This window comes from Macaca fascicularis, chromosome 15 (assembly GCF_037993035.2).
Source record: "Macaca fascicularis isolate 582-1 chromosome 15, T2T-MFA8v1.1".
Taxonomy (NCBI): Eukaryota; Metazoa; Chordata; class Mammalia; order Primates; family Cercopithecidae; genus Macaca; species Macaca fascicularis.
In genome coordinates, this window is record NC_088389.1 from 18742155 (window position 1) to 18754601 (window position 12447).

At 41.2% G+C, this 12447-nt stretch overlaps 1 protein-coding gene and 1 pseudogene across 37 annotated transcripts in view; one reads left to right on the top strand and one right to left on the bottom strand.

The window, feature by feature from the left end:
• GAPVD1 (GTPase activating protein and VPS9 domains 1) overlaps positions 1-12447 on the bottom strand; it is a 111021-nt gene that overhangs the window by 55255 nt on the left and 43319 nt on the right. For all 37 annotated transcript variants that reach the window (XR_012424396.1, XM_074016569.1, XM_074016570.1 and 34 more), the window contains 4 exons: positions 9713-10556; positions 6062-6148; positions 3683-3817; positions 3349-3538 (listed from right to left, as the gene is read on the bottom strand). Coding sequence is in view for 36 of the 37 variants with exons in the window: in XM_074016565.1 (XP_073872666.1) it covers positions 3349-3538; positions 3683-3817; positions 6062-6148; positions 9713-10556 (1256 nt within the window). In the remaining variant the exon portion in view is untranslated. The remainder of the gene's footprint in view (positions 1-3348; positions 3539-3682; positions 3818-6061; positions 6149-9712; positions 10557-12447) is intronic.
• On the top strand, positions 7206-7306 carry LOC123569339 (U6 spliceosomal RNA; annotated as a pseudogene).

The following is a 12447-nucleotide window of genomic DNA, read 5'->3' on the forward strand; positions in this document are numbered from 1 at the left end:
GCAGGAGAATCACTTGAACTCGGGAGGTGGAGGTTGCAGTGAGCCTAGATCACATCGTTGCACTCTGGCCTGCACAGTAAGAGTGAAACTCCATCTCAAAAAAAAAAAAAAAAAAAAAGAAGGCTGGGCGCAGTGGCTCATGTCTATAATCTCAATACTTTGGGAGGCTGAGGCAGGTAGATCACCTGAGGCCGGGAGTTCAAGTCCAGCCTGACCAACATGGAGAAACCCCATCTCTACTAAAAATACAAAATTAGCTTGGGCGTGGTGGCACACGCCTGTGATCCCATCTACTCAGGAGGCTGAGGCAGGAGAATGGCTTGAACCTGGGAGGCAGAGGTTGTGGTAAGCCGAGATTGTGCTACTATACTCCAGCCTGGGCAACAAGAGCTAGACTCTGTCTCAAAAAAAAAAAAAAAAAAAAAAAAATCAAGAAAAAAATAAAAGTTTCTATTTTCTTTCAGAGGGCAATAAAATTCAGTACAACCAGAATACTAAATAGAATTATGTTTTGGTACAAAATAATGAAAAATAGAGACATAAAGCAAAAACAACTATAGCAGCAGCAAAAGTCACTTCACATTGTATGAAAGCTGACCTACTTGAAGACAGAAGCAGAAATATAAATAATCATCTTTCTTTACAATGCTGATTAATGTTCATTAATCACAGAGCACACATCAATTTCCAAGTCTAAAACAGGCCTACTCACACCTTTATTTGCTTACCCTATCTTCTATTGAATTGCAAATTGAAATTCAAGTTCATAAACAGATCTATGAATCGTAACAAACTCTGCAACTATAATTTATAAAAATGCAAGCAATCAAATTTTATGTAGCAATTTACATAAAGTAAAAGCAACATGCACATGGAGCATACTTTTATAAACTATTTCTTAAATAAAATTATAAAAGAAGATAAGAACAGCCTATTACCCACCAAACGGGGTTACTAGTGTAATATGAGCGGTAATATTGGTAGCTGAGGAATCCCAGGCAGTGATGGCTGCTAACTGTTGTCCTGGGTTGCGAAAGCATTAAATAGAAAGAAAATCAACCCTCTGAACAATGGACAAATTTTTTAAGATACGAAATAAATGCAATAGCCAGATAACAAGACTATACAAAATAATACTGGGCATACATTTGAAATTCACTTTCCATCAGACTCATATTTAATGACACTTTTAGAAAATGGGAAATGAAAAACCTAATGTATAGCAGTGAACAATGGGGAAAAAAAATCTCTGATTTACTAAAAATCATTTACTTCATCATGTGAACAGAGTGCAAACAGCCCATAAAAAAACCATTAAATGCCCGGGCATGGTGGCTCACACCTGTAATCCCAGCACTTTGGGAGGCCGAGGCGGGTGGATCACCTGAGGTTAGGAGTTCAAGACGAGCCTGGCCAACATGGCAAAACCCCATCTCTACTAAAAATATAAAAATTAGCCAGGTATGGTGGCGGGCATCTATAATCCCAGCCACTAGGGAGGCTGAGGCAGAAGAATTGCTTGAACCCAGGAGGTAGAGGTTGCAGTGAGCCGAGATTGTGCCACTGCACTCCAGCCTGGGCAACAAGAATGAGACTCCATTTAAAAAAAAAAAAAAAAGGCCGGGCGCGGTGGCTCAAGCCTGTAATCCCAGCACTTTGGGAGGCCGAGACGGGCGGATCACGAGGTCAGGAGATCGAGACCATCCTGGCTGACACGGTGAAACCCCGTCTCTACTAAAAAATACAAAAAAACTAGCCGGGCGAGGTGGCGGGCACCTGTAGTCCCAGCTACTCGGGAGGCTGAGGCAGGAGAATGGCGTGAACCCGGGAGGCGGAGCTTGCAGTGAGCCAAGATCACGCCACTGCACTCCAGCCTGGGCGGCAGAGCGAGACTCTGTCTCAAAAAAAAAAAAAAAAAAAAAAAAAAACCCATTAAGTGCAAAATCCCTTTTTCTATTTTTTATTTTGAAAACTGACATATTGGGGTGATACAATAAGACAAAGACTTGAAGAGTATGATGCCACACTCCTGTTGATACAATTCCACGTTATGTTAAATATAAGGTAGATTAATTTTAAGAAACTGGCAGTTCTTAATGAATTAGCTCACAGAAATTTAAAAGCAAAGTCCCTCTCTTCAAAATGCATAAATTAAAAAGAACTATGTTCACTAAGTGTTGCTGAGTTCCTCATTATAATTAGGCAGGCACTAAAATAATCCTGTTCCCCTGGCTTAAACACTTTTTCCCCATCTTGTTTACTTTGCCTAACTTCCATTCATCACAAAGCGCAAACAGGCTTTACCTGCTCCAAGATCTTCTCCTGATACCATCACCATTTTGGCTAAGTTAGGTGTCCCCATAACCCTCATACTTATCTCCCCAGAATGCACAGTACGCTGAAGGGTACTAGTCTCTTCTTGTTTTCCCTAACTAAACTATCAATAGCCAACTTGACAGTAAGGGCAGGTCCTAATGGTCTTTGTATCCAGTGTCTATCACAATGTCTCATGTGCAAGACACATCCACTCTCACAGGACTTTTGTGGGGATTAAATGAAACAACATTTATAAAGTACCTACCCAGAGTATGGAACACAGTACATGCTCAATTAATTTTTTTGTAGACAGATAGATAACAAATATTAACCAAGCAAATAAGTCTTAATCAAACAGAATTCTTAAATAAGCAAACTTGAAAAAATAAAATGAAACTTTTGCTTTATTTTATAACATTAAGATATCTTAGCTCAGTTGATAAAACAGTGATTATTAATGAAAACAATAGAAAAATACTATTATTTTCCACTTTATTGATGGAAACTTCTAAAATAATATTGTTTATTACATTATTTAGAACTTTGTAGAAATGAGGGGGCTACCTAATTTTTTTTTTTTTGAGATAGGGTCTCACTCTGTCACCGAGGCTGAAGTGCAATGGCATGATCATGGTTCACTGCAGCCTCAACCCCCCAGGCTCAAGCAATCTCCCCATCTCAGCCTCCCAAGTAGCTGGGACCACAAGGCACGTGCCACCCTCTTTAAAACTACTGAGGGCTACATAGTTTTAAAAATGACTACTTATAACATTTCCAAAATGTTTTCAAGAAAAGACAATAAAATTTGAACAAAGTATACTGTGGACAGAAAAGTAGGTAGACAAAGCTAAAGCCTACTGATAAACCTTAACTAATCTGATACAATTTCTAAAAATTGAAATACCATCAGTAAACATGAAGAGAAAGACTTTCCCAAGTACTTAAACATATATTCCAAAACACTGAGCAATAACAAAGGCTAACGAAATATTAAACTTAAGAGAAAGCTCCGATATGAGAAATTCTCTTTACCTATAGGTAATCGATTCTTTTTATTTGCTGGAGTGGTTGCCGGAGACAGCTGAGGCGTATTGTAGGGAGTCATTTCTAAACTGCTGCTTTTTCCTGGCTTGGCTGGGGGTAGGTTTGCCAATAAATTGTCAAGAGCCATTCTATCTTCTCTCAGTTGATCTCCAGACATCACACTCTTCATAAAATTCACCTGGCAAAAGCAAAGAACATTAGCTAGTGAAATCACTTTTTCAAATATAATATGTATTTCCCACACAATGTACTCATGTATGTCTCTGCTCACGCTTAGCTAAAAGACTTTTGAGAAAATTCTATTAAACAATGAAGCCATTACCAGAGTAATAAGCTGACTATAGGTTATATAAACCACAGTTCTGCTCAATCCTTCCAGAAGATTAACGGAAGACAATGGAGGGGTCTCCACTGCACGGCCCCCAATCACAACATCAAGGAACGCGGCAACACAGCTCTGTTAAAACAGGGAAACAACAGTGAAACATTTCCCTTTAAAATACTGGAAAGAAATTTCTGATTAAAGTGGACAAGCATGAAAACATTTTAACATCTTAAAAATCACATTTTTTTAAGATGTTAAATAATTTTTTTTTTTTTTGGAGATGAAGTTTCACTCTTTTGCCCAGGCTGGAGTGAAATAGCGCCATCTTGGCTCACTGCAACCTCTGCGCACCTCCTCCCCCACTGTAATTTTCCTGCCTCAGCTTCCAGAGTAGCTGGGATTATAGGCGCCATGACCATGCCCGGCTAACTTTTGTATTTTTAGTAGAGATGGGGTTTTGCCATGTTGCACGGGCTGGTCTGGAACTCCTGACCTCAGGTGATCCACCCGCCTCAGCCTCCCAAAATGCTAGAAATACAAGTGTGAGCCACCCCGCCTGGCCTAATTTTTGTATTTTTTTGTAGAGATGGGGTTTCACCATGTTGCCCAGACTGGTCTCAAACTTGTGAGCTCAAGCGATCCACCCACCTCAGCTTCCCAAAGTGTGCCCAGCACTAGGACTACAAGCATGAGCCACTGCACCCAACCTAAAACATTAAATTCTTTTTATAATGATATAGTCTAAAATCTTGGGGCTGGGTGTGGTGGTGTATGCCTGCAATCCCAGCACTTTGGGCAGCCAAGGTGGGTGGGCTGCTTGAGCTCAGAAGTTCGAAACCACTTGGGCAACAGGGCAAAACCTTGTCTCTACAAAAAATACCAAAATTAGCCAGGTGTGGTGGCGCGCACCTGTAGTCCCAGCTACTCGGGAAGCTGAGGTGGGAGGATTGCTTGCGCCAGGGAGGTCAAGACTGCAGTGAGCTGAGATGGCGTCACTGGGTGACAAAGTGAGACCCTGTCTCAAAAAAAAAGAAAATAACAATAAGATGTTGGAGACAAACATAACACAACACAGAACAGTATATACATTGTGCTACTATTTCTGAAAGGGGAAGGAGTGGTTGGAAGTATATAGTGTACGTAGGAATTTGCTTGTAAACATATTGACCTCTAGAAGGATACACAACCTGATAACATCAAGAATCTTTCGGGGGCCAGGCATGGTGGCTCACACCTATAATTCCAGCTACTAGGAGGCTGAGGCAGGAGAATTGCTTGAACCTGGGAGGCAGAGTTAACAGTGAGCCGAGATCACGCCATTGCACTCTGGTCTGGGTGACAACAGCAAACCTCTGTGACAAGAGGGAAACTCAGTCTCAAAAAAAATCTTTTGTTGGGGGCGGGGAATGAAGACTAGAGATGAGAGGGGGAAGGGAAATTTTACTCAAATATCCTTGAATTTTCATAGGTTGAATGTATAGCTTAATCAAAGTAAGACTGATTAAAACTTTATTTAACTAAATTAATTGAACAATGTCATGGATGTTAACTTATAAACTACACTTAAAATTAAACAATTATCGACCAGGCATGGTGGCTGACATCTATAATCCTAGCACGCCGGAATGCTGAGGCAGGAAGATCGCTTGAGGCCAGGAGTCAAGACCAGTCTGGGCAACATAGCAACACCTCATCTCTATAACAATAAAAACAGACAGGCATGGTAGCATGCCCCTATAGCCCAGGTACTTGGGAGGCTGAGGTGGAAGGACTGCTTGAGCCCAGGAGTTTGAGCCATGATCACACCACTGCACTCCAGCCTGGGCAACAGAGTGAGACACCGACTCAATTTAAAAGTTGGCCAGGTGCTGTAGCTCACGCCTGTAATCCCAGCACTTTGGGAGGCCGAGTTGGGTAGATCACAAGGCCAGGAGTTCAAGACCAGCCTAGCCAAGATGGTGAAACCCAGTCTCTACTAAAAATACAAAAATTAGCCAGGCGTGGTGGCATGCGCCTGTAGTCCCAGCTACCAGGGAGGGTGAGGCAGAGAGTCGCTTGAACCTGGAGGCAGAGGGTGCAGTGAGCCAAGATCACGCCACCACACTCCAGCCTAGGTAACAGAGCAAGACTCCATCTCAAAAAAAAAAAAAAAACTTTTTAAAATAAAATAATCTTAATAGCTCTTTGATTCTCTTTATGATGGCATCTCCTCAATACGTCTGTGGGAGTTAATCATCTTTAAATGCTGCTGATCCAATACTGTAGCTAATTAAAAGAACATTTAATTCAGACATCACCTAAGGACAAGATTTAATAAAGAGAACAGTTAGGCTCACTAATACTTCAGAATTTTCTAGAAATCGTATTTATTCTTACTTTGTCAAATTTTCCAAGGCTGCTCTTTGTTCGGGGATCTCCTTCTTCAGAGCCAGTCATTGCTAACTGCTGCAAAAGGCGGCCTACCTGCAACCCAAAGCAGCGGTAGGGAAACATAAGCTACAGACAGATACTCATAAATGCCTCTCTGTGAAAGCAAGCACATCTATTCAATTCTCAAAATCTGTTTCATAATACTATTCATACCACCTGACCAGGCATATGAAATAGTATCCCCCAAAGATGTGTACCTTATGTTGGCTTTTGCTATTTTTAGATTAAGAGTTAGAGAAAGTATAAATTTTTGCTTTAATTTCTCTTTAACACATAAGGGGGAACATTATGTGTTAACATTAGGGGGGAAAAGCACAACTACATTTGTTTCTGACATTGTACTTTTCATGTGTTTAGAGCTTTTTAAATTAATTTGTAAAAGCTGACTCATTCATTAAATTACCTTAAGTTAATATTAAGAACATTACCCTATAGAGTTCATAAAGCACTCAAGGTAGAATTATTTTCCTAGATTTAAAAGCGAATGATTCCTACCTAACATAAGCTGGTTTGATAAAGTAAATACTAATTCATAGAACAAGGACCCTACTGGCAAAAGTTGTTACTGTACTCTTTTTAAAGGCTAATGAAAGTTATTACAGCATCCTCTTCTTAATATCTGGGACAAGACCCCCTTTTTACTGATTCTGAAAATATGTGATTCAATCTCTACTGGAATGACAAAAAAAAAAAAAAAAACTACAAATACATTATATACCATAAGAATAAATTTAAGTGTTTCATGGACCAGACACAGTGGCTTACGCCTATAATCCCAGCACTTTGAGAGGCCAAGTTAGGAGGATTACCTGAGGCCAGGAGTCCAAGACCAGCCTGGACAAGAAAGCAAGACCCTGTCTCTACAAAAATATTTTTAAAATGAGCCAGGTGTGCTGGTACACACGTCCAGTCCCAGTTACTCAGGAGGGTGAGGCAGGAGGGTCACTTGAGCCCAGGTGTTCAAAGGCTACAGGGAGCTAAGATGGCACCACCGCACTCCAGCCTGGGTGACAGAGTGAGACTCTGTCTAAAAAAAAAAAAAACAAAAAAAACCCCTACTGTTTCATGGATAAGGAGTCAAAAATTTTGTGCTCACTTCAGAAGCACATACTAAAATTGGAACTCCACAGAGATTAGCATGGCACCTGTGCAAGGATGACACAAATTTGTGAAGAGCTCCACATAATTTTTTTTAATTTATAAAAGTTAAAAAAAAAGTTAACTTTATTTCAGGCATTTCTATATAGTGAATTGTTAAACACCCCAAGGTGATATAACTGATCATAAAAAAGAGCTAATCCTTTTTTTCTGATTTTTTATTTTTTTAATTAATTAATTTTTTTTGAGATGGAGTTTCACTCTTATTGCCCAGGCTGGAGTGCATTGGCGCAATCTCACCTCACTGCAACCTTCATTTCCCAGGTTCAAGCAATTCTCCTGCCTCAGCCTCCCAAGTAACTGGGATTACAGGCATGTGACACCACACTGGCTAATTTTGTATTTTTAGTAGAGACGGGGTTTCTCCATGTTGGTCAGGTTGGTCTCAAACTCCGGACATCAGGTGATCCGCCCGCCCGGGCCTCCCAAAGTGCTGGGATTATAGGCATGAGCCACCGCAGCCGGCTAACTTTTTTTTTTTTTAAATAGATATGGGGTGGTGGGGGGTCTCACTGTATTGCCCAGGCTGGTCTCAAAATCCCGACCTCAAACGATCTGCCCACCTTGGCCTCCCAAAGTGCTGAGATTACAGGTGAGAGCCACCGCACCAAGTCTGAGCTAATCATTTTTTAAAAATCACCCAAGGCTGGGTGTGGTGGCTCACACCTGTAATCCCAGTACTTTGGGAGGCCAAGGCGGGCAGATCATCTGAGGTCAGGAGTTCGAGACCAGCCTGACCAACATGGTGAAACCCCGTCTCTACTGAAAATACAAAATTAGCCAGGTGTGGTGGTGCATGCCTGTAATCCCAGGCACTTGGGAGGCTGAGGCAGGAGAATCACTTGAATCCCGGAGGCGGAGGTTGCAGTGAGACGAGATTGTGCCATTGCACTACAACATGAGCAACAGAGCAAAACTCCGTCTAAAAAAAATAATAAAACGGCTGGGCGTAGTGGCTCACACCTGTAATCCCAGCACTTTGGGAGGCTGAGGTAGGCGGATCACGAGGTCAGGAGATCAAGACCATCCCGGTGCTAACACGGTGAAACCCCGTCTCTACTAAAAATACAAAAAATTTGCCAGGCATGGTAGCACGCACCTATAATCCCAGCTTTTCAGGAGGCTGAGGCAGGAGAGTCACCTGAAGCCAGGAGGCAGAGGTTGCAGTGAGCCGAGATCACGCCACTGCACTCCAGCCTCGGCAACAGAGCCAGACTCCGTCTCCAAATAATAATAATAATAATAAAATAAAAAATAAAAATCACCCAAAAATAGTCTATTCTAAATAAACACCAGTTCTTCACACTATATCTGAGGGATAAGGTGTGATGAAAAGAGTCCATGAAGAAATAATAACATGACTTCAGTCGTTCAGATGATTGCAAAAAAAATATACATCCAAAAACCCTCTTTCCGAAACTCTTAGAAGAGTTTCAGATTTCAGAATTCAGAGATTTTAGAAAGGTAATGCAGTGTATATACACAACATGTTCAATATACAGATGGCATTTTGTAATCAAATGAATCAACATTTCTGCAACAAAATATGAGTATTCACTAGCACTAAATGGAATAACAATTATAAATATAGCTGGGCATGGTGGCGTTCCCCTGTAATCTCAGCTACTCAGGAAGCTGAGGCAGGAGAATCGCTTGAACCCAGGAGGCGGAGGTAGCAGTGAGCCAAGATCGCATCATTGCACTCCAGCCTGGGCAACAAGAGTGAAACTTCATCTCAAAAAAGAAAAGTGAAAAAAAAAAAAAAATTGTGAATAGCCTCATGTTACTTCAGCACAGGTTTTGCTACCAAATAAGGTATAGAAGACATTCAGTTTTTGTTCATTTTGGGTTCTGAAATTATAGAAAAGGGATGGTGGACTTATTCTAGAAAATCTAATCAACTCTACATTCAAGTGCGTGAGGATTCCATTTAAAAACAAACACAGCCGGGTGCAGTGGCTCATGCCTGTAATCCCAGGACTTTGGGAGGCCGAGGCAGGCAGATCACAAGGTCAGGAGTTTGAGACCAGCCTGACTAACATGGTGAAACCCCCTCTCTACCAAAAATACAAAAATTAGCCAGAAGTGGTGGTACATGCCTGTAATCCCAGCTACTCAGGAGGCTGAGGCAGGAGAATTGCTTGAACCTGGGAGGCGGAGGTTGCAGTGAGCTGAGAATGCACCACTGCACTACAGCCTGGGTGACAGAATAAGACTCCGCCTCAAAAAATAGACAAAGACAAAACGTTTTGTGACCACCATAGTTTTAAATCCCAGTATTACTGCTTTTATTTAATAAGATGCAAATACTTAGAGCTGGTTGAGAAAATGTCGTAAGATTATACAAATATTGTCGTCATATTATTTGTTCCCACCCCCACAGCCCAATCAACTGATTTTAAACTAAATGTCACATTAATAATAATAGCAAAAGCATACCTGCATCAGATTAAATCGTGCTACCTCATTAATAGGAGCATCAGAAATTATTCCATACTGTTCTGGATTGACAACTGCCGGACAAATGAAGCAGGCCAACAGGAGATCAGTACACATTGCCCTGACCTCCCCCACTTCCAGCCTATCTACACAGGAGAGGGTTTTGTACATCTGAGACACGATCCACCTTAAACTATGTGGAAAACAATATGTGTTCTGTTTGAGATAACCAATAAATTTGTTCACCAAAGCCACTAGTTTGGCTTCATTGGACTCCACCATTTCTTGAACTTTTTGCCTGAATCTGTCTGAGCCCTTCTCTCCAAAGAGTTTTTCCTGCTGAGATGGGGAGAACCTCTCAATTAGCTTGTTTGGATCTGTTTCCAGGTGATCTTCATCTTCAACAAGGAGTTGCATAATTGGCTCATGTAAAGTGGCTGTGAGGAAAAGTTTGGCAGAAAACAGTCCTTCAGAAAAAAGTTTAAATAAGATGCTGAAGGCACAAGTTCCTCTCCTCAAAAGTCGCCTAGGGTTGTCACTTTCTTTAAGTTCAAATTCAATCAAGTATCGCAAAACCTGAAGGAGGTAGCTTTCATCTTCTTGCATGATGCAATTGCCATACAGGGACGTAAAAACTGTGTAAATAACACTTTGTGTGTTCTCCTGATTAAGTTTCTCTCCAGCAACCAAAGAGGAGGCAATAAGACGAGGATTTTCCCTCAATCGACTCAAGAATTCTCCATAAGCAGTCTCCTGAAATCCCAATTGCTTATACCCATCAACAAATTGTGTATCTTCCAAAATTTTGGCATGTTGGCAACATTCAGCAGGGGAAGCTTCAGCACTAAAAAAAAATGAGCAAACAAGCAAAATAATAGTATTAATAATAACACATATGCTATATCCAAACATGGATATATGAGTTGATTATAGTCCCAACAATAAGATCACTCTGAATTGCTAAAATTTTTTAGACCAACAGCAACTCAATGAGTAAAGGAAGACAAAACTAAAAAGTACAAAGGACAATTTCCTCATATCAAAACAGAATCAATGAAAAGTATTGGGGCTGGGTGCAGTGGCTCACACCCGTAATGCCAGCACTTTGGGAGGCTGAGGCAGGCAAATCATTTGAGGCCAGGAGGTCGAGACCAGCCTGGTCAACATGGCAAAACTCCCATCTCTTCTAAAAATACAAAAATTAGCCAGGCATGGTGGCAGGCACCTATAATCCCAGCTACTTGGAAGGCTGAGGCAGGAGAATCGCTTGAACTCAGAAGGTAGAGGATGCAGTGAGCCAAGATCGTGCCACTACACTCCAGCCTGGCCAACAGAGCAAGACTCTGTCTGGAAAAAAAAAAGAAAGAAAGAAAATTATCAGTTTGTAGATCCTAAAAACTGTCCAGCCCTCTTATGAACTAAATTAAAATTAGCTGCAGGACGGGCACAGTGGCTCACACCTGTAATCCCAGCACTTTGGGAAGCCAAGGTGGGAGAATCACTTGAGCCCAGGAGTTCGAGACCAGCCTGGAAAATATGGCGAAACTCCATCTCTACAAAAAAAAAAAATGAAAATTAGCTAGATGTGGTGGCGTGTGCCTGTAGTCCCAGCACTCAGGAAGCTGAGGTGGGAGAATCGCTTGAGCTCAGGGGCTTGTGACAGCAGTGACCCAAGATCACACCACTGCATTCCAGCCTGGGCGACAGAGCCAGATCCTGTCTGAAAAAAAAATATCAGCTACAGTTAAACTGCTTATGTTTATTTATGGACACAAGAAAGTTTACAAATATTCAAGTACGAAAAAATAATAAAAATGAAGTCCATATCAGCATATTGCTCAACCGTCCTCAACAGCAACATGCCAGTATGTAATGACCTGCAGAATCACATCCTTTAACCAGGCTTTTTGCTTCTGGGAACAAATCCAAATAAAATAGGCCTAAAAGATGTGGGGAAAAAAACACAATGCCCACAATAGCACTGTTCTTTTTTTTTTTAACTCATTTTTATTGAGGTAAAATACAGTAAAGTGCACAAGTGTCAAGCGTTCAGCTCAAACAATTTTTACACATCTATGCACCCAGTAATCACCACTCAGATTAAGACATGGAACATTTTAAACACCCAAGAACGCTTTCACATGCCCTTTCCCAGTCAATACCACCCTCTCAAGTCCAACAAGTAACCATTATTCTGATTTCTGCCATCAAAGATCAGTCCTGCCTTTTTGAACTTCATACAAATGGAATCATACAGTACATATTCTTTTGCATCTGGCTTATATTCTCAACAGCACTGATATTCTTAGAGTTAAAAACTGTTCTTGGCCAAGCGGGGTGGCTCATACCTATAATCCCAGCACTTTGGGAGGTCAAGGGGGCAGATCATGAGGTCAGGAATTTGAGACCAGCCTGACCAACATGATGAAACCTCGTCTCTACTAAAAATACAAAAATTAGCCAGGCATGGTGGCATGCATCTGTAATCCCAGTTACACAGGAGGCTGAGGCAGGAGAATCTCTTGAACCCAGGAGGCAGAGGTTGCAGTGAGCTGAGATCGTGCCACTGCACTCCAGCCTGGGCAACAGAGCAAGACTCCGACTCAAAAAATAAAATAAAATAAAAAAAATAAAAACTGTTCTTTGTAGATATTAAGACAATAAAATATGTGGTTTCTAAACCCAAAAAATAGCTATACAATATCGAAACACGGAAACATAGATAGATAGATAGA